Below are 26,638 nucleotides of genomic sequence, written 5' to 3'. Positions count from 1 at the left end.
CTGCCCAGTTGGAGGACGGCATGCTGCTGTAGGGGTCCAGCAGGATCCTGAAACACCTCACAATCAGCAGTCCTAGGAACACTAGTAGCATCCCCACGAAGGCGAACGCCGTCTTCTGTTCCAGAGTGAGAGAGTGCGGCGTCATGTCGTTTCCGCTCATGGCAGCCAGGGAGTGGTTGTAGTGGACGCTGCACATTGTAAATCAACATCTAGGTGCCTCATCTCTCCTCGGACTGGGTCACTGGTTGCATGTTACCTAGACAGAAATCATGCGATGGCTTCAGTTTGGGAGCTTTGCGCAGACAGAATAGGCAATAAGAAATCAAGATATAGCGAGGCGAAACGGTAAATTAAGATTATTTGCGATCTACTCAAGAACTAACCGTGACTCATGAAGGGTGAAGGAATCTATAAATAGCTTCTTTCTCTTATGCTAAGAAATAAACTTGGATCTCTGCATTTTGGCACAATGTGGCAGAGATGAAGATAAAGCAAACATTCAAGGTGGGGCGGGCGGGCGTACGCGAAGTCAGCAATAGGAGGGCGTCGTAGCCCAAAGCATGACCACATAGCTTCGGGCTGAGTTAGAATCCAAGTGTGTCGCAGTGCTCATCGTCAAATATTAAACACATGCGAAGCAATAACAATGAAAATGTTCAATACGTTGGATTAAGGCATGCGGTTGTGCGCTGTATGTTACTTTCAGGAAACAGAATGGCTTTCGACCTGTTGAATAGGAGCCTATGCCTGCCAGACGGTGTTAATTCCATTCGGCATGAAACAGAGAATGCACACAATTGCAAATGCAAGTCTGCCTCCGTCATTATTTTGGCCACAATCTTTTTGTAAAGCAGCAGCAGCAGCAGCAGCAGCAGCAGCAGCAGGTGGCTCAAGACGATGGGATAGATGGTGGAATGCACTGAGAGACACAGGAGAGGAAAGTAGGGTGATTAGTAGCATTCAGGAATGCATGGCGAGCGAGTGAGAAAGCGAGAGAGAGAGAGAGAGACTGCACTTGCAGGCGAACGTCTCGAGGTGGAAAAGCAGGCGTCTTACCGTCATGATGGTGCCGTTCACAGACCTGTTGATAGCGCATCTTCTGCAGAGGTCCACCCTCCCAGACGCTGCGCAAATACATCCCTGAAAGCGTCCGCTCTTCGCATGTTGCAGGCTCGTGTCTCACCAAAACAAACAAACCAAAACATCGAAAAAGGAAGACGGCAAGAGAGGAGCGCTGAGGAGGGGATGCCGGGATGCGTCTCTTCTCAAGGGATGCTGCTGCTCATTATCATTCTCTTTCTCTATCGCTATCCCTCCCTATAGCAACGCACACGCTGCGGCTGCATGGCAACCACTTGTTAGTCTCACTCAGCTGCCCCGCCGCCTCACTCATTCACAACATTCCTCGCTCAGCGGCGCAAGGACGGCCGCAGCGGCATATACTGCAAACAAGCCATCTCCTGTCTCCTCCCTTGGCATCTTTGCAGCCTCCGCCGAAATGAGAGAGGAAAGGCACGGCTTAATCGGCAGGAGAAATGCTGACTCTCGCTGTGCCGAGCGAGTAAATCCTGCAAAGGTACCAGCGATAGCATCACTCATCAAGGCTTGGTTTGTTTTGAACTGATGATAATGACGATGCTCTCGGACACGCTGAGACGGATGAAACTACTGTGAAGTAGGGTGCTTTCACTGTCGTGAAGAAAAGGCAGCGAACGACATGCAGTATGGAAGCGGCCATCTGTTATGCAGTACAAGTTTATATCAGCTATGAGGCTTTTTTTTGGTCCTAGTGCTGCAGTGACTCAGATCTGAGGATAAGGAATTCCTTGTGGGAGATGGTCATTGTTATTGTGTGTGTGTAATAAACTAGACAGAGTCTACAGGTGGTAAACTGAGCTCCATTTTTCCTTTTGAAGTGGACACAAAAGAAAGGGAAGAATGCACAAAGCAGAGCATGATTTGCTTTCTTAGAAGAGTATATTCATTACATATAGATTTCAAGAAGTCATTCGCCACCCTCAGTCGAGGTTTACTGTCAAACTAAAGGTAAGACAACGACAATTACACGCTGCGTATTTAAACCCACGACAAAGTGGGGGCTAATGAGTAGCATGTAGTATCTACGTGGCGCTATCATGACGCATTACGCAACAAAGATTTGAACCTAAATGCTGAAGCAACATATAGATACATAATACATCAATATTCACAGGGATATGCGTTTTAACCACTGTAGCGCGCGCGACTAATATTAGTGAGGCTTACTGAGGAATGAGAAGTCTACATTTATATCCATTTTATGGACTGACGAGACGAAAGACGACATTTTTTGAAAGCTGTGCGTCTCGTTACATCTGCTCTAAATGAAACACAGCATTTCAGAAACAGAACCTCATGCCAACAGTCAAACATAGTGGTGGTGGTATGACGGTCTGGGGCTGCTTTGCTTTTTCAGGACCTGGATGACTTGCTGTGATTGAACTGAATTGATGGAACCATAAATTCTGCTCTTGACCAGAACATCCTGAAGGAGGATGTTTGGCCATCAGTTCGTGACCTCAAGATGAAGCGGCCTCGGGTTCTGCAGCAGGATGGCGATCCAGAACACATCAGCAAGTTTAGTTTACTTCTGAGTGGCTTAAAAAAAAACGGAAACAAAATGAAGGTTTTTGCGTGGCCTCGTCAAAGTCCCGACTTGATTGAAATCCTGTGGCATGACCTTAAAAAGGCCGTTCATGCCCGAAAACCCTCTTTTGTTGCTGAATTCAAACAATTCTGAGTGGGCCAAAACATCTGCACAGACTTATTGCCAACTTGATTTCAGTTGTTGATGCTGAGGGTTACTTTTCCCACACGGGGCCAGATAAAAAACTGCATTGAATGTTTACTTGGGGTATCTTTGTCTGATATTGACATTTCTTTGATGAACTTCAACATTAAAGTGGGGAAACTGCAAATGAATGAGAATTTGAGAAGGGAACCGATACTTTTTCACGCCACTGTATTCTGCGTTTTGTTTTTTTCCCCCCTTGTGTGACTGAAATCGAAATCTGTTGCATAAAGGCTACCCTGCGTCCATAGGACAAAAGGATAAAGATGATTAGACTTTTATCTCAGGGTCGGGTCGCAGTATACCTTTAATGCTAATGAACTTGGTATCTCGCTGGCTTTGACGGTGTCATAATCTGCCCCCGAGATTAGAAAGACAGAAGCGGTAGTGCCAATGTAATTGACAGGAGCAATTATTAATACCTTTAGGTAACATAGCTGTATTACAGTACGTACAATAAGAAGTACTGTATGTTGAGCTCTGCCCTTGTTGAAAGTGAGGTTATGTGATCATCATAAGGTTATTACAAAAAAAGATCCAATGGACAGATAAATGACAGTTGGTAAAAGACTTTTCTGGAGACTTTTTTTTTTTTTTGCTGTTCAGAAGTTAATCAGACCTCATTAGACTCCATTTGATGTGTATCTTTATTGCAACGTCGTCAATAAAAGGTGCGTTTATTGACCCGATTTTGCTTTCAGGTAAATACAAGTGTTATGTTAAAGGTTAACTTCTCTGCTATGTCACAGGTCATCGAGAGACGTGGTCATAAAATGGCGCTGTTGCAATCCATTCACAGCAAGTGACTAAGGACAACGCGTTCTAAATAAAATGCAAATCATTAAAGGTGAAACAAACAAGAAGAGACCAGTTGACTTGACCGTGTGTGAAATGTGTCAAAGAAAGAAAGAAATGTGGGGGGGGGGGAATAATAATCATAAGAAGAAATGTGTCAAAACACGAGTTGATTGTTACACATTTGCCATGTAAACACATTTGCTTTTTAACTCTATGCAAATTCATGAAATAATGTTTTGTTTTAAGATTCTATCAATATTTCCCCCCGCCATGTACTGTCAAAATTCGTCCACACCGCCTGGCAACAGCCCCCAAGTTTCGCGACAGTTCCTAAATCACGCGAGACTAGAGCAGGTTAGCCTCGACTAATTTGAAAGTGCGTCAAGGCGTCTTGTGTCGTGCGAGGAACAGCGACCCGATCATGGAAGATATCATCCCGTGTCTTGACGAAGAGCCAAGCCTCGAGGAGCCCGCTGCATCCGTCGTATCGGACACCAGCGAGCCTGGTCCCGAGACACCGAATGGCGTCAAGACGTGAGTGGAAGAAGCATATCTTCTTTCGCCTTCTCCGCCGAATGTATGAAGCGCTCCGAGCTAAGCTAAAATGGAGTCCCTGTGATGCTAACCATTGTTAGCCGAGACGGTCCGTTACGTCTGATGTGGTGCGATGGACTCGATCTGTCGAACGCTTGCTTGCAAACACTTGATTTGGATTATGGATTATGAATCAATTCGCAGGCGATTCCTTTAGTTAAATTTGTCTGAAAAGGATGAACGGGTACACCGGCTCCGACCCTAGGCAAGGTAAATCAGGTCACCGGGCAATGTTAGCGCATGTTCTAAAATTGACCGTTTATTAATCCGTTAAGAGAAAAAAAAAAAAAAAAAAAATCGGCCTGTATGGTAATCGCGAGGATTGTACTGTGAAACGTTCTCGAATCCACGCCAATCTCGGTTTACTTTTGCCTCTCTGATAACGAACGTAGTTTTGTTGTTGTTGTTGTTGTTGCCAACTCTGAATCACTTCTTAAGTAGTCTATTAATGAACGAAGTATTCCATATTGCTAAACGCCCAGGAGGCCCGAAGGGACATTTCATGTAGTTTTAAAATGTATTATACAGTTGTACCTTGATTATAACTCGTTAAATAAATGTTACCCATTGATATGGGGGGATGCCAGTAATGCGTTTCAGGCCCCCTCAAAACACCACCATCTGTTTGTGACGTCAAGTGTAGTTTATTTATTGCCCTTAAATGCAAAAGAATCTCAGAGAAATTCTCCACCCCGCAGTTGACAGGGATGAATGACATCTTGTGGTCCGAGCGAGCAAGGAAAATCTCCAGAGAAAAACCAGTTGTTGAAAAATGAAGGTCTCACACACTCAGATGGTGGGATGACCGGGCTGCAATGGATGCGAGTGGGCAACATTAATCACACGTGGAGCTGCTTTATTTGTGTTGAATAATTCAAGTACTGAATCGTCGTTCATATATGTGTACACACTCGAAGACGTGGCGTTGATGCTTTGCCACCATTCTGTGGCATCTTTAACCAATCACAAAACCCCTTCTAGTGGTGGGGGTTCACTGTCGTACCTCTCAAGGGACACATGTATTCTAAAATATACCAAGCAGATATGCAAATTTGCCCTCCTTTACTGTCCCTTTTTTTTTTTTTTTAGGGATTCTGAGGAGTCAAAGACCTCTAAAGAGAAACACGAAGGAAAAGAGAAGTCCTCCGGAAGCAGAAGAGGAGGCCGCTACCATCCTTACAAAGACAAACACGGTGGCGAAAAGAAAGGTGCTCAAAGGAACCGGGTGTTCATCAGCAACATCCCCTATGACATGAAATGGCAGGCAATTAAAGATCTCATGCGCGATAAAGGTAAGTCTGTCTTTGGTGCGATTTGTGCCTTTAACCTCTTCTTGCTCCTCAGCATTTTATGACTGTAATGTAGTTGTACATTTGATGTTATCAGTTGGATCATCCAGTTTGTAGAAGTAGTAGTAGTTCCAACCTTTTTCTGGATGTGCAGTGCTCAAATAGCAGGAAAGTAGCCTTCTGTTCGATGGAGTTAAAATATTCTTTGGATCGTGTTCATGTATAGTGGTGAGACATGTCTGTGAGAAAAGGTGGATATGACATTGTATCACATGCTTTGTTAGCTCATCTCAAATGTGAAGTAGAATATGACTGTATGACATTGTTGCATCTGTTGCAGAGTGAACCTTGACTACGTGTACGAACCTGTTACTTCTTAAGAAGTACCGTTAGAGGGCCGAAAGATGGCTTTAAAATACCTTTGCTACGAATGGAATCTGTTGACCACCTGAACTACGTTGAAGTCTTTTGAATGTAGCCGTGCGTGTCTCTGGCCTCGGCCTTTTTGGGTGTCTCGGTCACTGCCCGCAAAGGCGTGGTGTTATCTGGTGGGATGTTGGTCTGTTTTATCATTAACGGGACATCTCCAGCTTTAGCGGCAGTGCCAAGGCCGACGGCATCTTGATGACTTGGTGATTTACATTCCTTTTTGTTCTTTTTTGGTATTTTTTTCCTGTGTATGTCTCATGTAGTCGGTGAGGTTACATACGTGGAGCTCTTTAAGGATGCGGAAGGAAAGTCAAGGGTAAGTGATGTAGCCAACTTGGTGCACGAGGATTTTAAATGTCCTCAGCAGGCTCTCCTTAATCAAGTGCTCTTGAAGGTTCTGATCCTTTGGGTCTTACTAGAACTGGAGGTACTCTGAGAGTTGGCTAATGATTGACATTTACTTGAATGGGAGATGTCCTGTTGAATTTTGGAAAGTAGCTTTATGAACTCCTCCTCCAAGAGGGCATTTTTTTTGCTTTTGTTGTTGTCATTTCATTTGGTGTAAAAGCTAGTTTTGGCTATTTTCCAAAGGGACATGTGGATTGTTTGATTTGTCTACTGATTAACCCTTACATCTCCAAATGTCTCATCAAGGGAATTAAACACTCTTTCTCGCAAGATCATGAAGTATCCCGTATTCATATGTTTTTAATTTTCATGCCATGTATGCACACAAAAGATGGATAGGTGTGCCTCTATTAAAAAGTCCAATACTAAATACTATTTGATGCAGATTATTTGTGTGCAGTAAATACAATAATTGATATTTAGAATGTATCAGCAATACAAATATCGAATATTTGGTCCCAAAACAAAGTTACAACAAATTAATGAAGCCAGTAGATCAATGAAATTTCATGTCAAATGCCTTGGCCTTCTTTAACTACTCTTTGTCTACTCCCTCTATTTTATACGAATATGACCTGTACCTCTGTGATATCCCTTGGTCAGGGTTGTGGGTAAGACAAATCTTCATATGAATACATTTTTAATGCGGTTGAGTTTTGAGTTTCCTTGGTTCAACATGGTGGTTGGTGCCTTTGTGTCCCTACCAAACAGTGTTGTGGACTTCAAAGATGAAGAGTTTGTGAGCAAGGCTGTAGAAACTATGAATAAATATGACCTAAGTGGAAGGCCCCTCAACATTAAGGAGGTAAGTACACTTTTTGGAAAAAACACTTTTTTATTTATTTGTATTTTTTATTTTACATTTGGTACTTTGGAAGAACCACATTATTTCAGATTAGGCTTTACGCAATCAGGATTTCGGGGGCCGGTCACCAAGTTTGAAAAAACGATCACCGATGGAGCAATGTCTATTTACATGGCTTGTTCATTTATTCTATATACTTGTGTACTGTATAATGAGTACTGTACCTTCAAAATGATTCTCTAGAATTTTAGACAAAAGTTAAAACATCAATGACCTCTAGGGGTCATTCAAGGACTTGCCACTGACAGAACTTTAGGTCAGATCAACATTACAACATGTCAGAAATAATGGGTGCTAACTTACTGTAATAAAATTGATTTAACAAATACTGCTAATGACATGCTTACTCTAACTTTCTCACTGTCCCCCTTGAACGCGGCATGTTCCTCCTCGTGTACGTTCTTCAGGCGCACGATCAAATTAGTTGTGTTGAAGCATTTAGATGACGTTCCCCGCGTCAGTTGTGCACAGACTGCAAATAACTTACGTGTTGTTTGTCTGAGACGCCGCGAAATAGTCCCACACCGACGACGTGTTTTTTTTTTTTACCGACAAGATTGAAAAAAAATGGTTGTGCATCAGATAGTTACAGTGCTGCGCCACAGGACACGCGACAAGGCTAAAAATAAACTAGCTTTCGGATTAATACGCGACGGAAGACGCGGAGTTGATCGGATCGGCGAATTATGACACGAAAGCCGATCATCATAAAATGCTAATTAGCGGCCGATACCGATCAAACCGGCGTGAAGTCCTTTGCGGATGCATAGTGCAAGTTGTACTTTCATTCGTAGCGAATCTTGATTTGCTTCTCATTCAAGGACCCTGATGGGGAACATGCCCGCCGTGTGATGCAGCGCATGGGAGTCCCGCAAGGAGGCCGGGGTCAGGACATGGGACCTGGCGGAATGAATATCCCCCCTTCCATCGCCAACAATCCCAACATTCCACCTGAAATCAAGCATGCATTGCAAACGGGTCGACTGGGCAGCACAGTGTTTGTGGCCAATGTGAGGGCAGCCGAAATGAGAGGGCAGACAGACCGTCTCTATTCATCCTTATAGTGTTAAAAGGATGTTGATGATATTGGACTGTGACTTCAAATGATGTCTTTTTTGTCTGATGTTACAGCTTGATTTCAAGGTGGGCTGGAAGAAGCTCAAGGAAGTGTTCAACATGGCAGGTGTGGTAAAACGGGCTGACGTTAAGGAGGACAAGGACGGCAAGAGCCGTGGGATGGGAACCGTGACTTTTGAGCAGCCGCTGGAGGCCCTGCAGGCTATATGTATCCTTCAAATCTGGGGGAAAAACACATTAATGGACTTTTTCTTGACCCCTCTCCTTGACTCTGAAATCAGCCATGTTCAATGGACAGATGCTCTTTGACAGACAAATGCATGTTAAAATGGTAAGGCGTTCGGATCAAGTTACTTGATTTGAGCAAATGTAGGCATATACATATATTAAATGTGTTTCGACAGGATGAGAAATCCATTCCCCCAGATGATTATCACCAAATGGAAAAAACTCCTCAGTTACCACGTGAGTGTGCTCGGTTGAACTCTCGATTGCGTCGAAGGACCCAAGCGAGCATTTGATAGATAGATAGTTTAAAATTGGGAATAAATGCACACTGCTGTGAAAATAAAAGTGGCACTTAAATCACACAACCCAGATCTCCTTAAATTCAATATTCCAGTTAAGTCTTCATCATAAATCTAAATCGGAGAATGGCAAAAGCGTACGGTAAAGCTGTTTTTTGTTGTTGTTTTTTTTAATGTCCACAGGCGGTCTGTCTGGTATTGGAATGGGACTAGGACCAGGAGGGCAGCCTATTAATGCAAACAATCTGAGCAGCGGAGGAGGCATGGGCCCAGGAGGTATTGTTTGATTATTTTTGCAAAACACAAGATGGCGCCAAAGCAATATTTTTGGATTAGACACGGCTTTGGCCTCACCTAAAAAAAAACAATCAATACCATCGGTTTTTTTTTTGACAAAGTACGAAGAAAAGGCTCCCGCGAATATACATTTTTACTTTTATACACAACTCCTCCGACAATAGCTATCATTATTTGACCATTCAGTATGAGCATGTTGATAAGATAACATATGCTTCAGCCCCATGGGACAGTGTAGAATCTGACTGCGTCTAAAGCCCGTGATGTCACGCCGCTGAACTGTCGTGCTTTCTGCGGGGTTCTGCAACTAGTTTTCATGAGTGGCCGACTGTCGACCACTAATTTTGCTGTGATTTGAAAATTGAAAAACAGTTGAATGGTGTGCAATGCCGAGTCAAAAACGCCACGCGCATCTAAAAAACAGTTTCCGGTTATGAAGCAAGATCTAGACCGCCGCCACACAGAAATACCAATAGAGTACATACAGAATATATGTTGAGTTTTTTACAATAATATTTCACTAAATTTAGAATATCATATGTAGCTATGGCTGAAAAAGTAAAGCGTGGACGGTCTCTGTTGCTTAAATGCACATAGTCATTGAACTCTCTCCTTTTTCCTCTCTTTGTATTTTAATGTAGCTACAGTTGCCAGGGCAATACGCGTCTTCCTTGACAATCGTGCAATGTTTGTAGTTTCAATAAAAAAAATAAAAGCAGGATAGGTGGCGCCTCAAATAGCTATCACAGTTTTTGTCTTGCAGTAGTTGGTTTTTGTATGTATGTTGTTTATACTGTTGAGCACAATGTGACTGACTTTCCTGTTGTCTTTAGGTATGGATGCTCCAGGTTATGGTGGAATGAACAGACATGGAGCTGGTCATTTTTATGATTTTTTTTTTTTTTTGCCATCATGTGTCAGTGATTGGTGTGGTTGGACTGACTTCTAAATTGTCATCTGATGATGTTTCTGGCAGGAATGGGTGTTGGTGGGGGGTTTGGAGGCATGGATAACATGGCCAACATGGTTAATTTCGGAGGAAGAGACACGATGCCGATGGGCAGGATGGGCGGTGAGTGTTTGCACTGCCGCTGTGCTAAAACAAGGATCAGCGTAGTAGAAGAAACTTTTCTGGATTAGTGATAGCTTCCGTTAATGTTGCTGCTTTTGTCTTTTAAGATATGTACCGTTCAAGAATGGGAGGAACGGATCGTGATTTTGGCAACTGCGACATGCCAATGAATCGTGGATTTGGAGATTCGTACGGAGGAATCGGTGAGTCCTATTCTTGTTTTGGGATTTTGCAAGGAGAGCTCTTCAGTTTGTGGACTGGCTCTCGGTGTACGGCTGTGACTTGCTGCAGTCTAACGTGCAGTCATGCCCCAAATTGCATTCTCTCCAGCAGGTGGAAGTTTTGGCGGAGGCATGGGCGTTGGTGGCATGGGGAGCATGGGGACTGGATTAGGTACACTTTCACAGATTATCATATGTCATCCTGGATCTCAGGTTTTGGAGATTTTACCCTCTTTAGCATCAGGAGAGTAATAATCACCAGAATCGGCCAGATGTAGCCTCCTCGAATAAGCCCCTTAATCAACTAAACCTTTAACGGCCACAACATTAGGTACACCTGCAAAATCTAGCGTTATTGTTGTCGTAGTGGTGTAGAACTATGCTGAGTTATACTGAAAGCTTCTTCTATTAGGCAACTTTACTTCTGTGCGAGAATGTAGGACTGGATTAGGTTGTGCAGGTGAACCTATTTGTGTTATATTGTTTTCGTGGTTCTGACCTGAGGTTATTGGTTGTCCTAAAACTACAAGCTTCCTGTACAAATTGGTTTACTGAATCAAAGCGACACATACCTCCATAACACAACATTGCCACAATTGAGTGAAAGTCTTAAGTACTGATTTGTGGACTTATTTGTACCTATTGTCAGTAATTGACCATCCTGATTTATCCAAGCAGGCGTGGAACTGTGTTGGATCCCCAATTTACTAGCCTGAGGTGTTTTCTCTCTTTTGAAGTTCTTCCGTCATTTTACCACAGGCGGTGGAATGGGCAGTATGGCGATGGATCGCATGGGCTCAGGCTTTGACCGCATGGGAATGTCAGGAATGGACATGAACCGTGGCTTTGGAGGTGGCGGCCCGGGTCACATGGGCATGTCAGACAGAGGCTATGGGCCAAAAGGAGGTTGTCAGATCTTTGTGCGAAATGTAAGTTCAAAGGATCCACCTGATTGTGGTTGAAGTGTATGCATGAAAACCGGGACAAAATATTGGTGGGAAAAAAAAATCAATTGTACGAAAACCAAGGTTACATCTGTACTAACTGAAAGAAAACCGAAACCACTTCACAGGGTATTTAAAGTGCATATTAACTGAAGTTTGTGGTACATTATATGAACTACTAGTACTCTGTGTTGTGTTCTACTTTGCAGCTCTCCTATGAACTTACATGGCAAAAGCTGAAAGAGAAGTTCAGTCACTGTGGTACGTTACCCCACCCCCCACTTTTCTCTTATAATAAATCATTAATGTCCTATGACAATGCAACAATGCAAGTCATACCGCATAAAAGAGATTCCGTTGTAGTGGCACATGAATGGTCGAGCAAACACAAAAGTGGATAGCGTGTGAAATGTCGCTTCTTCCTGTTGGCCGCAGGCCAGGTGATGTTTGCAGACATCAAGATGGAGAACGGCAAGTCAAAGGGCTGCGGAACAGTCAGATTCGACTCTCCGGAGAGTGCAGAGAAAGCCTGCCGGATGATGAATGGAACGAAGATCAATGGCCGAGAGGTGGATGTCCGCATTGATCGTAATGCCTAGACTTTTTGCAAGGACCCACTCACTCACGTCTACATTTCAAGCCTTCTTTGCCAGTGAGCTCTTGTTTTGTTTTAAAAACACAATTGCATTACTTCATCGAACGTCACAGCCACAGTTTTCATTTGTTTCTGTTAATATATATACAACAATAGCTCCTTTTATCTTTTGTTTTGTAATCCCTTTTTTAATTGTCTGGCAGTTTGTTTGAACAAATAAACATTTAAATTTTTAAACCTACTGGTTTTAAAAGTCTGTTTAGTTCAAAGTCTTAAGTGCGTGTAACACGAACCCCAAGTGTTGCTCTATTGCATATTATTGCCTAACACTAGTGGCCTCTTTGGTGTGGTGACATTCTTCATGGAACATTAAGGCTGACTTTCTGTGTATTTTTTTTATTCCCAGATCAGTATTTGGTTGTTTGTTAATGAGCCACATTGCATCACAGATCAGAGAATTTCAAGTCAGTTCAGTCTCAAAGCAGACTGCACTGGAGAAGGTTTCACATTGTGGTAACCTAGCACATTTACACCAACAAACATGATCTTTGGTACTCTTCCTGAGATGAAGTGATGTGGACCATCCACGGCACAGCAGGTTTAACGGCAAGGACGCACAAGTTGGAACGTTTTCTCAACAGTCTTGGTAAAATAGCTTTGATCCAGCGTACGGTCGTATCTCAGTCGCTACACAGTCTTAAAGGATTATCTCCAATAATCCCCATCTCATATAGGATAGACAGAGTAGCAAAGATGATGTAGCAAATGAGGGAAGCAACGCCCAACTTCCAGTCCAGTTTCCAACCATTCACATGGACGGCCACGAAGAGGAAAATGATGGAAAGCAAGAGTGTTGCGGAAATGAACACAAGGCCCTTGCTGTTGACCTCCACGGGGTTGTTGGTGTCCACAAATGCAGTCTGGATGAACCACGGCAAACCCAGACAAAGCATGTCGAATACGTTTGAACCCACAATGTTGGACATGGCCATGTCAGCTTTCCCTGTTGGAAGATGGGTCAAACACTGGGAAGTAATCATATAAAATGAAACAGCTTTTGTACTCCTTATCATTACATTATTGAAATGAGTGAAATACGAGGTGTGAAAAGTTGCAGGACTGGTGTCACAAATAATGTAGTGGTGCCTTGATACATTTGACTTGTTTCCGAGATACGAGCCGGCGTAACCGCCAACTTCAGATAAAAGCGCTGTCTGATGGTCGAGAGCTCAACTCCATTCACAACATGCAGCAGTTTGGCAGATCCATCCATCTTCTGTACCGCTTTATCCTCACAAGGGTCGCGGGCGTGCTGGAGCCTATCCCAGCCATCTACGGGCGAGACGCGGGGTACACGCCGAACTGGAACCAATCGCAGGGAACATAAAGAACCATTCGCGCACACATTCACACCTCAGGGCAATTTAGAATCTTCAATCAACCGACCGTGCATGTTTTTCGGATGTGGGAGGAAACCGGAGTGCCCGGAGAAGACCCACGCAGGCACGGGGAGAGCATGCAAACTCCACACAGGCGGGGCTGGGATTTGAACCCCGGTCCTCAGAACTGTGAGGCAGATGTGCTAACCAGTTGGCCACCGTGCCGCCAGTTTGGCAGATATAATTTGTAAATATTCTTCCAAAAAAAGGATTAAAATTGTTGCCACTTTTCCAGTTGAAATAATGACATTATGGGAAACGCCCTGTGTTGTACTCCTACATATATACTGTATCCGTGTGTCTATACTGCCCCCACGTGGCCCAGGTGACCACGCCAGAAGGAGCAGCATAATTGCCATTGAACTGAAACAAAAGGTGAAAAAATCTATTTAATTTACATTTTGTTAACTTGTCATTACTATATGTGTTTATTTTTCTTTAAAATACACATTACTACAGGTGTTGTTTTAACCTTTTTTTATTTATTTATTTTTAAACAAAGGAAAACAGTCATAACCTTTGCTCTCCACATAACCTGCTCCAAACAGTGAAAATGCGAGCTCAAAATCTGGCTACCTAATGTACCTTGTTCTTATGTGGGACCTATGTATTGACAGTTGGCAAACCAGCTCTTAAATTTGTGCTCGTACCTCAAGATACAAAATTGGCCAAGGGATGCTCGTATCTTGAAAATATCATAAGTCAAGGCACTCGTATCTCAAGGCACCACTGAATTTCAAAACCAAACAACTTTTACCCTTATACCTTTCAAAATAATCTCTTTGGAGTTTAACACACCTTCCCTTGGGGAAGTTAAAAAAAAAATAATAATCAGACAGCCAGGTCGGCTAAGTAGGGAGGGTCACTCTAGCACGGCGATGTTTGTGCCACAACGCAAAAACGCCAGAGGATCTTTTTGTACACTTCTGGCCCACACTGAGTGGGACTACTTGTAGTTTTGGTTTTAAACGCTTTCAAATCTTTTCTGACACATGGCGTACTGTACGGCAATTTGTTTTACCTTCTCTGGCCACCATAACACTGGCTACAGTGTCAGGTATACTTGTTCCAGCTGCAAGCAGAGTGAGTCCCATCACTGTATCAGGAACGGCAAGTGTCTCACCTGTTTGAACAAGAAAGAAGAAAAAAAGAAGAAATGGTTATCTCAAATCTTAAAATGTCATGTCAATACAATGCTTCGAAATGAACATTCACAAAGGATAAGGGTGATGTCTTTTTATACAGTTCCCCCCCACACACAATTTTCAGCTATACGAAGTCTCTTATCATTGTATATTCATTATTAATCATATTAATGAATTTTCATGCATGTGCTGGGAGTGCATTTTTGTTTCAAACATGCGGTATGGCGGCTCGGGGGTTTGTCTGAAAGCGCCGTTAACAACAACTGCAGTCATCTTGATGGTGTGTTAGATATGGAATAATTCTGTTCATATCTGTCATCGTTATTTAAATGACACGCCCCCGCGTGTGGCGCTAGTATGGTTGCTGGGCAACAGCTGGCTCACTCACGTTCTTATTGATGGCCTTCCAAACACATTCACCCGGAAGCACAGTATTATGATTCAATTACATAATATGTAGTATAGAGATTAGAGAAACACAAAAACACATCTTCCTTAGCCTGTCCCGTTTTCTTCACGAGGGTTAATTTTATATTTGAAGCGTGTCAAGTCTCAGGAAAAATCCACATTCCGGGAATTCTACCCCCCAGTAGACTTCAAAGAATGAATATGCGCAAACTGGCCGGGTACGTGCGAGGGGTGTGTCAGAAGTCATTATGGCAGAATCGGCATAACTTGAAGACGCGCAAGCCAGGCACGTAAAATAGCAATGAGAGAATATGGCCCTTATAAAGTGTTCTCTGTCAATTGACTGTCTGTTGTCGTACTCGAGCGGCTCCAACTACCGGAGACAAATTCCTTGTGTTTTTTGGACATACTTGGCAAATAAAGATCATTCTGATTGTAGAATAGGTAAACGTCTGTTTACACTTGTTTGACAGTTAAGAATGTTACAATTGGGCTTTTCACTTAATAAAAGTTTGATTTTGACTCAACCAGCATCATGCAAATGATTTGGCCTTCCATCCATCCATCCATCCATCCATTTTCTGAGCCGCTTCTCCTCACGCGGGTCGCAGGCGTGCTGCATACAAACAAACAACCATTTCACTCACAGTAACACCTCCGGGCAATTTAGAGTCTCCAATGAATGCATGTTTTTGGGATGTGGGAGGAAACCGGAGTGCCCGGAGAAAAGCCACGCAGGCACGGGGAGAACATGCAAACTCCACACAGGCGGGGCCGGGGATCGAACCCAGGTCCTCAGAACTGTGAGGCTGACGCTCTAACCAGTCGTCCACCGTGCCGCCATTTGACCTTTATGTGTCCAATGTACATTATTAGACTTTGTCTGCCAAAGGAAAAAAAGGCAATAATAGTGCAACAATAACGTCTGTTACCTCAAAACATTCTCTGATGTTAGTCTTCCATACGCTACTCCAAAAAGGTTACGAGGTTATAATTACCGTAACATCTAATATATTTTATAAGTACAATGCAGTGCATCGCATTGTATAAATAATAAATGAGGCATTACGATGCCACTGCACACAGCTGATCAAACAATTGCACACTGTATAATGTGATTTATACCTGCTCGGTCTCATGTCTACTCTTTCACAAGACTCCATCCATGAGAGCCAATCTGACGACTATGGGATAATAATCTCATTATACTTCAACAAGCAGCGTCACATGATGAAGTATGAAGCCAAAGCCGTTCTGGGAGCCATGCCCATGGGGGAACGCTACGTGTGCACCCAGTGTTCACATGACTGCTCCCTGAGGTGGAGTGGGCTGTAATCCTACAGTGTCTGGGTCAGCACATGCTCCATTGGAGTTGCAACACACCCTCACACTCCTATCTTTTCAGGACCTTGGCATCTCAGGAATTAAGCCACAGACCAACATGTGATTCTCCTCTGACATTTTTCTCACAAGTTCCAAACATTGTGATCCACAAAGTGTGCATTTTCAGAATCAGAATCATCTTTATTTGCCAAGTATGTCCAAAAAAAACACAAGGAATGTGTCTCCGGTAGTTGGAGCCGCTCTAGTACGACAACAGACATAAAGACATTGACAAAAAAAAAAAAAAAAAAAACAGTCACTGAGCAGTAAAGGGTTGCTAGTTATCTGGTAATGCAGGTACATTGTTTTTGGACAATTGTGCAAAAAGATGCAGAGTCCTCGAGCACTTAGAGCAGTTCGAATGACTAATAATGCAATAGTCCGGTGCAATGATCATTGTGCAAAGGGCGCCGAGACTTCAAGGAGTGGATGCGGTTTAAAGTGACAAGTTGTGCGATCATCTGGGACAATGTCGGTTGTGCAAATGTAGCAGATACTCCTCAGTCAGTGTGCAAATGGAGCAGATGCTACTTTGGCATGAGTGGCCAGTATTGGTCCCCCACAGATATGCAAATAGTGCAGCGTGGCGAGACAACTACAGTGAGTGCCCGAGTCATGTATAATTGGCCTCGCAGAAATGTGACGACGAACTCAAGACAAAAAAATTGCCAGCATGTTGCAATGGAATTGTAGGTTAGCTGTTTAAGAAGTTGAAACTCGACCTAAAACCTCTTACCGACAACAGTGACCATCCACACCAGGATGTATGTGAAAGCTGAGATCCAGACTGCAGACATGATGAAGGTGATGACGAACCACTGCTTCCAGAACCGCCTTCGGCAATCAGGTACGGTCAGGAAGAGCAGGACGATGATCGGTAGAGACAAAACCCACAGGATCCTTTTGAAGTCGCTCTCCGGCACAGCAAATACACCTTCATGCTCTGTCGGTAGATTGGACACAATAAGGGTCAGAAAGTATTTCAACCCCCTAAACAAGCTGTGCTAAAGCGCCCATGCCAGTGGAGTATCCAAAAAGGATTTTTGGGGTGATGGCATAGCTAGCTAGCTAACTGCACGTTGAAATTGCCCCTGACAATCGCTGATGCGAACAAAGGCGCTAAGGTTCTTATAGAGTGGGACAGGGGCCGTTCGTGACGGACTCCAAAGTAGCGTCACTGGGCCTTGTTTTAACCGCACCCAAAAACCCCGCAAAACTGAAATAGTGCTAAACAGTTTAAAGCTGCATCGCCACAACTGAGTACTACTGTACATACTGTAGTCCTCAGTCTTTGCACATTTTTTGGCAACTATGTACTATATAATGTCTTTGGAAACACATTTCTGAATGTACTTAACAGGGTCTCTAGGTTTAGCAATTATTATGCCCAAGAACTCCATTTTCTTCCTGGCTGATCTTCACAGAACAATATACAATTACAGTACATGGAACTGGTCGAAATAAACATATGAATGAAAGACAAACCATGTCCACAGAATTGTATTCTCTCTCATGTTCACAGTTAGCTCTTAATTTCAGTCACCTCTCTCACAAAGCGTCTTCACATCGCTAGTAGGAGTTGTGATTGTATAACAACATCTTACCATCGGCAATTTCATTGAGGCCATGCAAGCTGAGAGAAAGATGGGAGTATCCCGAATCATCCTGGAAGATTCCGCTGTCCGCCCAGGAGCGGCTGTGGACTCGCAGGCTCGTGTCGTCGTGCCAGAGGCCCATCAGAGGTCGTGTCTCGCTCTTCTCATCTGAGCCTCTTCCCAGACAGGTGCAGCAAGGGCTGATCTTACTCAGGACAAACTCACTGATGCGAAGGTCAAAGCACAGGACTACGATGTAGACGCCGTAGACCAGCAGAAGACAGGCGGCGTCGTACCTGCATAGTAAGACGTAAGGTTGATACATTGTCATAACAGAGTTCTATGTGGATGTAAGTCCCCTCGCTGACTTCTTTTTTGTGATTGAAAGTTATTCTTTCAAAGTTCCTTGCTTCCTTCTTTTTGTGAAAATCAGCAAATTGTTCAAGACATCATTAAAAGTCATCCAGCTTTCCAAAAACATTTGAATAAAACGATTAAAAAAAATTAGAACCAAAAAAAACTGGTTTTTCATCTCGAACTTAAAGCAAAACCTAGCTCTGTCAAATCTTATTTTCTTATTTATGCAGGATCTGAAGCTAGAATGACCAAGTTTCATAGTTGATCAAGTTGAAGGCAATTTAAAAGAGATATGTTCAGATGTAGTTATCACTATCAAATCTCTTTCGATCAAGCTGGAATTTTGGGGGGTTAATAAAGGATTACATTGCCCTAATCCTAGTCCTATCACTTATCGATCTCACAGGGAACAAACGTATATTTCAAAAATGGACTAATATGTCAATTATTTTTCAATGAGTCGGTGAATTGGATTAAAAAAAGACATTTCATCCCTTTATTCAAAACAAGAAATGTTTTTTTTCAAAATTGACAGTGCAGCAAATATACAAACAAATTGATTATTATTTAGTGACTGGTTTGGTCTGTTACTTGTCAGAAAAAAGGAAAAACGTCGATTGTTCTTTTCCCAAGTAAAAGCGAATGCTTGCAAATGTCTTATTTTGATTAAACACCAAGATAATGAGTCTGCTTACATGAAGGACTACAGAAATCTGAAATCTGTTCTGATATTTACTGTTGAGAGGCTGACTCCGAGGATTTGGCAATAGTCATTTAAACAATGCTTGTAAACTATGAATTAATTAGCAAGAGAGTTGATTAATTTGATAATCGATGAGTATTAATTAATGAGTATCAATTAATTGTTGCACCTCTAGTTTAAACCTTAGCAGGTGTCAAGACCCTCTTAGTGCTCTTGTTTATGGCTTTGGTTTGAAATCTTATCATTTCTAAACCTAACTTATATCTTGATCAGAGCAACACATCTGATATGATAAGATAAAAGAGACATTTTTTTTGACTGTGCTATCACTGTCATAAAAGTCAACCGCGTCTGTGATGTATTTTCCCTACTACTTGTGTAAAACAGCTGGTATGTTTTACAAGCGCCTCACGCTCACTCACCAGTACACCGTGTTATCAGAAATGATAGCAATAACAGCGGCAACACTGATGCCGTATGCCAAGCAGTCCCTGAACAATGGCCAGCAGGTGAGACGTCCTGCCTGCAAGAGGACACAAAAACATCCCTTACAACTTGCGTAGATATCACGCTTTTACAGTAGTAGCTAAGTGGGTCAACATGTGGATGTACTGGGAAATGTCGTCGTGTACCATAGAGGCCAAGAGTCCACATGCAGCACAGATGCCCAAGAGGTTGTAGACAGCTGAGCCCACTATTGTGCTGACCCCAATGTCCCCCTTTGTCACAAAAACACCTGAGACACCACAATGATAAAAAAAAAAAAAAATGTAAGTTTGTTTGGGGGAATGTAGTTATTATAACACAAGCGTATGTTTACCCAGGAATGCTGTCACCAGCTCAGGTGCAGAACTCCCAGCGGCCATAAATGTAGCACCAGCGACATCTTGAGACAATCCCAAACCTGAGACACAAGCAATCATGTACACTATAAAACCATACCATAATAGAACAAAGTACATCCTTGCATGACCTAACTGTTCATTGTATGGGTAGTTCCATGTATTTACTGTGAAACACCTGCTTGTACACAGTTTGGCATTTCGAATTTGCCTATTCCAGGATTTCTTTTGTGGGGGTGTGGGGAACCTATCCTCCTTTGGTGCCAATCCTGGTGCCAAGGCACTGTTAAAGTGAGTTGAGGAGCTTCATTCATACAAAAGTAGTCCTTTGCCACCATCTTGTGGCATCTATGGACAATTACAGTAGTGCAAGAGATTTTTCAGGGCTTGGTCGCTATCCCCAGTGGATACTGGAGGTTCGTATTTTGGGTTTATTTTTTGGTTTATTTCTGCCTGATGAACGTTATTGAGAACGCACTCATTCTGACATCAACGAAAGGTTTTTCAACAACAGTTTATTTTCGTTCAAGAGTGCCAGATTTGGTTAGGGACTTGCAGGAAAACCCACGGCTAAACACACTGTTAACGAGCCTTCATCCGTCAGTGGATCGACGGCATATTTGGCAACCGCTATTGTTAAAGTGCTTTTGTACAGGCCTGTATACAAGGCTTTACCGGAAATAAACATTTTATATTCTCTGGAGTTAAGTAAATTAACACTCTCCTCTATCCCCACTATATGAGGAATTACAGTACTAATTAGAAATTGAGCTGATGCTGAGAAATGGAACCGAATGAGTCAAGATTCTGAACAAAGTAGTAATTTGAGGGCTTGAACTTCTAAGGCTGGTTAATACATTACAGCACCTCATAACAACTACCAGATATTGTGTAAATATTTTGTAAGCAGCATAGCAAATGCAGAGCAACCTAACTCGCCGTTTAGTAACTGCCATGATCTTGCGACAAAGCCACCATGACATGTTTGCTGAATAATTACATTAACGCTGCATTTCTGCCCATGACCCTTTTGCTGTAAACATTTCACACAGCACCCGTCATTTCAGGACTGATGCTATTTTGTACCCTTAAAATAATAAGAATCATTACAATAAGGGGAAAAGGAATATGTTTTGACTCACATTAGTCGGACTGTATATGTTTAATTCACGCAAGAATTTCCGAGGCAAGTTAATCACATTTGTTTCGGAAGTATAATTCCATTTATGACCATCATAATTATCCACCTTAAATTATACTGCAATTAAATATGCAATATATTTAAATAAAACACAGTTCATTAATGATGCAAAGCCACAAAATACAACATTCACATACAAGAGAAACTACAGTGCTCAATTGATTACTTGATCGATTGAGTTACACCACTGACCAACTTTATGGGAACAGTTTAGCGAAGGCCTTTTCGGTTCGAGCACGGTTGTGCACAGAACCCTGACCTCAACCCCATCACCTCTGGGATTAGAACAAGGATGTTGAGCCAGCAGGCTCGGTCTGAGGTCCAACATCGTTGACCTCACATTCCGGACAAATGGGGGGAAAAAATGTCCACACTCTCGAGCTCGACAGTCTATGTCGAGTATTTAACATTTAAATCTAACATTTATTGAATCCAACTTACGCTCACTGATGACTTCTAAGGATGGGAGGAAGTAGTCATCACAGACTATAGCAACGGCCAACAGCATATAGAAAATGAGCATGAAGTAGAGGACGAGGCCTCCGTCCTTCCTCTCCTGCACGGTGAAGAAGCCATCAGGAAATTCAGACGATTGAGGTACGATGCATTCGGTCTCGTTCTCTGAAACAGTAAGATGTATTTAGACCCTTTACATTTCGTTTCAGCGCCCTTTAAAATACCACCACTGTCGATGGTCGTCATTATAATGCATTTGGTTTTTATTTTCTGATGTTGTCTTCTGACCCCAAGCAGCACGGTAAGCTCGTGGACGGGACGTCTGGCTCACCGTCCCGAGGTTCTGGGTTAGAATCCCAGCTTGGGCCTCCCTGTGTGCACTTTGCATGTTCTCGCTGTGCTTCAGCGGGAGCCCGGATCACACGTCGAGAATCACTGCGACTATTCTGCTCGGGTTGGTTTGAAAGGCGACTGACGTGGATCAGATTGAACTGAGCGGTTGTGTTTGGAGCCAGTAAATCCAACTATTGATTTTTCTTAACAAACTCATATAACCTCTCTCCATAACTGTCCGACAAATTCTAAACTAAATCCTTGTTTGAACTCTTAAATTGCAACTCCACGCCAATGAGACGTGGCAATTAAGCGAAGCAAACACTGACACAGTTGCTGCAGCCACAATCGATTACTCACACTTGCGCCGTAAAATAAGGCGAAACCTGTATAACGTGGTGTTTAATAGCTTAGACATTACATCTGCTTAATCCCTGCAGACATTACTATGGAGGCAAATGTCACTAATATAATTACAGTGGTACTTAAGTCGATTTTTCAGGTATCTGTACTTCATTTGAGTATTTCTTTTTCTGGTGAATTTGTACTTTTACTCCCTACATTTGAAAACGGAATGAGCACTATGCTAGTTAATAGAAGAGGAAATTATTACCGGTATGGGCGCAGAGATGTTTCTTTTTTTTACCACATTAGTGTATTTTAATATTGGTGATGATGGTGGTACTTGGAGAGCCAAATATTTTTTCAGGTTGTACTTGATATAAAAGGTTTGAGAACATGTTTTACTTAAATAAAGACGTGGAATTAATATTTCTACTTTTACGAGTCCTTTTCCACAAGAATCTATACTTCAACTAAAGTAGTCCGTTCTTTTGCCACCGCTGTATAATTATTCCAACATGTAAAGGTGATTGACTTACCAAGTGTACGGCGCACCCTGATCGTGTGGCTCCAGTCAGCTGTATTTGCTGTGAATGATACAAGATGAATGGTGCAATACAGGAACAGGACAAACCCCAAAAAGTAAGGTATAAAATATTTTCTCTTCTTGCTCTGAAGAGCTGCAACTTTATTCGTGGCCATTTGAGTTTAAAAAAGAAGATAATTCCAAGAAGTCATACAGGCATATGAAGTGTGCTGCATAAGCACTACAATACTGTGAAAACTGTGAAGGGAGTGAGAATTAGGAAAGAGAGTATTGGAGGGGGGAAAGCATCTTTTAAGGTCTGGTGTGTTACAAAGAATGGGGGGATCACGAGTTGTGAGTCATTCCAGTTGAGCGGATTCCAGCCAGGGGGGGTGAGGGAGAATCAGAGTCAAGTATACAAAATATAATTACAACCAAAACAATTTCACAAGTGAATCACATTTTCTAGTAAGTAAAACAACAATTCAAAACACAACTATGCGGTAATGCGCCGATCAACAATTGTCTGCTTTGATAGACTTGAGTTTAATCAAACTGACTGACTTATTTAAGCAAAGCAAAGCAAATTTATTGATATAGCGCATTTCATCCACAAGGTAACTCAATGTGCTTTACATGATTAAAAGCATTTAAAAACAAAGAAAAAAAACAGCTTCACATTTGAAACAAAGAGAAAAAAAATTAAAGTACAATTAAAAGAGCATACAGTGCAAGAAATATCATTTCAAAGTGGAAATGCTCTAGAAACCATGAGAAAAAAACCCGGACTTAAAAACATTCACACTTGCGGATGATGTCATTTCTGTTGGCAACTTATTCCATTTGTGTCCAGCATAATAGCTAAATGCTGGTTCGGCATGTTTGCTTTCGACTCTGTGCTCCACTATTTGACCTGAGTCTGTCGATCTCAGAGCCCTACTGGGTATATATTCCATTAGCATTTCTAAACCATTTAGTGATTTATAGACCAGTACCAGAATTTTTTCAATCTATTCTAAAGCTGACTGGAAGCCAATGTAAAGACTTTAGAATTGGAGTAAGATGGTCTGACCTCTTTGTTCTGGTCAGAACCCGAGCTGCAGTATTCTGAATGAGCTGCAGCTGTTTAATGCTCTTTTTGGGGAGTCCAGTCAGAAGACCATTACAATAGTCAAGTCTACTTGAGATAAAAGGATGGCTGAGCTTCTCCTGGTCTGCTTGACACATGCAAGCCTTTACTCTGGATATGTTCTTCAGATGGTAGAAGGCAGTTTTAGTAACTGATTTGATATGACTGTTGAAAGTCAGGTCGGAATCTATCAGAACACCAAGGTTTCGGACTTGGATTTTGGTTTTTAAAGAGAGTGACTCCAGGTATTTACTAACAGCAGTCCTCTTTTCTTTAATGCCAAAAAACTATTATCTCAGTTTTGTTGTGGTTTAATTGAAGAAGAATTTGGCTCATCCAGTTATTTAGATGATGAACATTAGGGTAAAATCACTACAAAGTGCCTTTGGTGTCCTCATGTGAGTCAGTCGGTCATCATAAAAATTGTAGCAGAATAATTTTATTCTGTTTAATAATCATTTATATTATTCTAAATATATTTTAAAATGCAGCCCTATGGGGGACACAAGCAAGTGCAAACTGTAGGCCGGTTCCAAACCCGGATAAATGCAGAGGGTTGCGTCAGGAAGGGCATCCTGCTTAAAACTTTGGCAAACAAATATGAGCGTTCGTCCAAATAATTCCATACCGGATCGGTCGTGGCCCGGGTTAACAACGTCCGGCACCGGCGCTGTCAACCTGCGGGGCGCCGGTGGAACTTCAGCTACTGTGGGTCGAAGTCGGGGAAGAAGAGGTGGAAAGCGGGTTCTTTGGCAGAAAGAGAACAGCAAAGCACAGAGCCTACAACTGAATGTGGGGACTTTGAATATTGGGACTATGACAGGAAAATCTCGGGAGTTGGTTGACATGATGGTTACGAGAAAGGTTGATATATTGTGTGTCCAGGAGACCAGGTGGAAAGGCAGTAAGGCTAGAAGTTTAGGGGCAGGGTTTAAATTATTTTACCATGGTGTAGATGGGAAGAGAAATGGAGTCGGGGTTATTTTGAAAGAAGAGTTGGCTAAGAATGTCTTGGAGGTGAAAAGAGTATCAGATCGAGTGATGAGGTTGAAACTTGAAATTGAGGGTGTTATGCATAATGTGATTAGTGGCGATGCCCCACAGGTAGGATGTGACCTAGAGGTGAAAGAGCAATTCTGGAAGGAGCTAGACGAAGTAGTTCTGAGCATCCCGGACAGAGAGAGAGTCGTGATTGGTGCAGATTTTAATGGACATGTTGGTGAAGGAAATAGGGGTAATGAAGAAGTGATGGGTAAGTACGGCATCCAGGAAAGGAACTTGGAGGGACAGATGGTGGTAGACATTGCAGAAAGGATGCAAATGGCTGTAGTGAACAGTTTTTTCCAGAAGAGGCAGGAACATAGAGTGACCTACACTTTGGGCAAGACACTTTGCTCACATTACCCCTGAATGAATGTGGTTAGATGTTTGGTGTTGGTCGGAGGGGCCGTAGGCGCAGAATGGCAGCCACACTTCAGTCAGACCGCCCCAGGGCAGCTGTGGCTACACAAATAGCTTGTGTAACCGGGTCAATCTGTGTGTTTAATGAAGTTTATATATAATTACACAAAATCTGTTACTCCCTGACAAGAAAATGCCTCCCGATCCAGTGTAAACTGTGTGTATGTAGCTCGGTGCTCCTCCTCCTGTCATTTCTTCTTCTGTGCTCCCCACTATAAATGTTTTCTGCCGGCCGACCTCTGCCATTTTGTGCAATCTTCCTGTGGGAGAGGAGCTCGAGTGGACAGTCACATTTATAAGGAGGTTCTACTGTTGTTTATTCTGTCAGAATAAAAGGAGATCGTCTCCGAAAAGGTCCCGGTGTCACACCATTCTTCAAACCGACACAACGCAGAAGACCACGGGTCACACTTACCACCGCACGCGTAAAGCATAGGTGTAATGCATCATTTTTACTATTATTTGTTAAACAGTACACAGTCGCTTTGTCGACTAAAATCATGTTGCTAAGTGAAGGTCCAACATGTGCGCATGCTAACATTAGCCAAAAATAGCATCTACTTCAAATAATATGAAGTTGAATGGAAAATCTTACCTCGGCCTTGATATTGACTCACGAATGTGACTTCGGCACCCTCAGGTGGCTCCGGAGCAAAAAGACAAGATGGCCGTGTTGGGGGTGTCACCGCCTCAGACATGTTCGGACATGTTGGCCCCGGAATCCAATCCCATGGTGGGTCAGTAGGCTCCACAGTAGCGTGAAGACGTCACCGCTATCACGACGCTTACAAGTCCTTCCAAACTAAAACAAGTGGGAAGGTAAGTTGTTTTGGTGACATTTCACGTGTTTTGTATCAAGCTTTTTTTTTTTTTTTTTTTTTTTTTGTGCGGAACCCAGAACTGACTGTATCAGGATGATGATACCGATTTAATATTTTGTGGGTTATTACAAAATTGGAGGACATTTGCTGCCCACCCTCCCTCACATTAAAACAAATAAATAAAAAAACTCCATGCACAAAATATAGGAAGCACGCCCTTGTCTAAATTATAATGTAACTGTACTTGTACTAAACGTGATTCCTAAATATTATTTTAAATACCAAATAGTTCTTGGGCACCACTTAATGTTGTTTTTCTCTTTTGTCCCTCCGTCTTGATGAGCAATTTACATATCAAAAACAAGAGACAGTTAAGTTTTAAACGTGGTAATGATGCTCTGACGTTGTCTCAACTCACACGCGACTCTTTCGTTATCGAGACATGGAAAGCGAAAAAGCAGGCGAGCTACTGCACATGACGCAAAAGAAAGAACTTGATTAAGCTAATTGATCTGCCCATGAGAACATCCAAACTAAGTCCTCTCTTTTTT

General features: G+C 42.5%; 2 protein-coding genes across 5 annotated transcripts; one reads left to right on the top strand and one right to left on the bottom strand.

The window, feature by feature from the left end:
• The first annotated feature begins 3,981 nt into the window (after positions 1–3,981).
• On the top strand, positions 3,982–12,187 carry myef2 (myelin expression factor 2). Of its 3 annotated transcripts, XM_061670874.1 has the most exons (17): positions 3,982–4,162; positions 5,312–5,514; positions 6,204–6,256; positions 6,952–6,959; positions 7,060–7,153; positions 8,035–8,223; positions 8,345–8,498; positions 8,572–8,621; positions 8,695–8,755; positions 9,001–9,093; positions 9,948–9,992; positions 10,091–10,186; positions 10,294–10,389; positions 10,520–10,579; positions 11,167–11,336; positions 11,561–11,612; positions 11,787–12,187. In XM_061670874.1, the coding sequence occupies exons 1-17, from the start codon at positions 4,050–4,052 to the stop codon at positions 11,948–11,950; spliced, it is 1,701 nt and encodes a 566-aa protein (XP_061526858.1). In that variant the 5' UTR covers positions 3,982–4,049; the 3' UTR covers positions 11,951–12,187. The 3 variants fall into 3 exon arrangements, with proteins under 3 accessions (XP_061526858.1, XP_061526855.1, XP_061526856.1); XM_061670871.1 differs by lacking the exons at positions 3,982–4,162; positions 5,312–5,514; positions 6,204–6,256 and having other exon boundaries at positions 6,377–6,959; positions 10,517–10,579; XM_061670872.1 differs by lacking the exons at positions 3,982–4,162; positions 5,312–5,514; positions 6,204–6,256; positions 9,948–9,992 and having other exon boundaries at positions 6,377–6,959; positions 10,517–10,579.
• A 147-nt stretch (positions 12,188–12,334) lies between these two features.
• slc24a5 (solute carrier family 24 member 5) lies at positions 12,335–26,028 on the bottom strand. Of its 2 annotated transcripts, XM_061703723.1 has the most exons (10): positions 25,862–26,028; positions 22,690–22,737; positions 21,461–21,640; positions 19,797–19,880; positions 19,609–19,712; positions 19,399–19,499; positions 17,926–18,212; positions 17,058–17,264; positions 14,407–14,508; positions 12,335–12,949 (listed from the first exon to the last, which is right to left on the bottom strand). In XM_061703723.1, exons 1-10 carry the CDS (start codon positions 25,962–25,964, stop codon positions 12,627–12,629), a joined length of 1,539 nt encoding a protein of 512 aa, XP_061559707.1. In that variant the 5' UTR covers positions 25,965–26,028; the 3' UTR covers positions 12,335–12,626. The 2 variants fall into 2 exon arrangements, with proteins under 2 accessions (XP_061559707.1, XP_061559696.1); XM_061703712.1 differs by lacking the exon at positions 25,862–26,028 and having other exon boundaries at positions 22,690–23,278.
• Positions 26,029–26,638: the final 610 nt, after the last annotated feature.

Source organism: Phycodurus eques, chromosome 2 (genome assembly GCF_024500275.1).
Source record: "Phycodurus eques isolate BA_2022a chromosome 2, UOR_Pequ_1.1, whole genome shotgun sequence".
NCBI classification, from domain to species: Eukaryota; Metazoa; Chordata; class Actinopteri; order Syngnathiformes; family Syngnathidae; genus Phycodurus; species Phycodurus eques.
Note: the sequence above shows the minus strand (reverse complement) of the source record. Positions and strands in the feature narration are given on the sequence as shown.

What these genes read in the sequence shown, in the direction of transcription:
- slc24a5 (XM_061703712.1), bottom strand. Translation starts at nt 22,852, where the DNA reads ATGGCCACGAATAAAGTTGCAGCTCTTCAGAGCAAGAAGAGAAAATAT. An exon ending in GTGGACTCTTGGCCTCTATG is followed by an intron (nt 19,500 to 19,608) that starts GTACACGACGAC and finishes GTCCTCTTGCAG; the next exon opens with GCAGGACGTCTCACCTGCTG. An exon ending in CCTCAATGAAATTGCCGATG is followed by an intron (nt 17,265 to 17,925) that starts GTAAGATGTTGT and finishes ATCTACCGACAG; the next exon opens with AGCATGAAGGTGTATTTGCT.
- myef2 (XM_061670874.1), top strand. Translation starts at nt 4,050, where the DNA reads ATGGAAGATATCATCCCGTGTCTTGACGAAGAGCCAAGCCTCGAGGAG. An exon ending in GGCCCCTCAACATTAAGGAG is followed by an intron (nt 7,154 to 8,034) that starts GTAAGTACACTT and finishes TTCTCATTCAAG; the next exon opens with GACCCTGATGGGGAACATGC. An exon ending in AATGAACAGACATGGAGCTG is followed by an intron (nt 9,993 to 10,090) that starts GTCATTTTTATG and finishes TGTTTCTGGCAG; the next exon opens with GAATGGGTGTTGGTGGGGGG.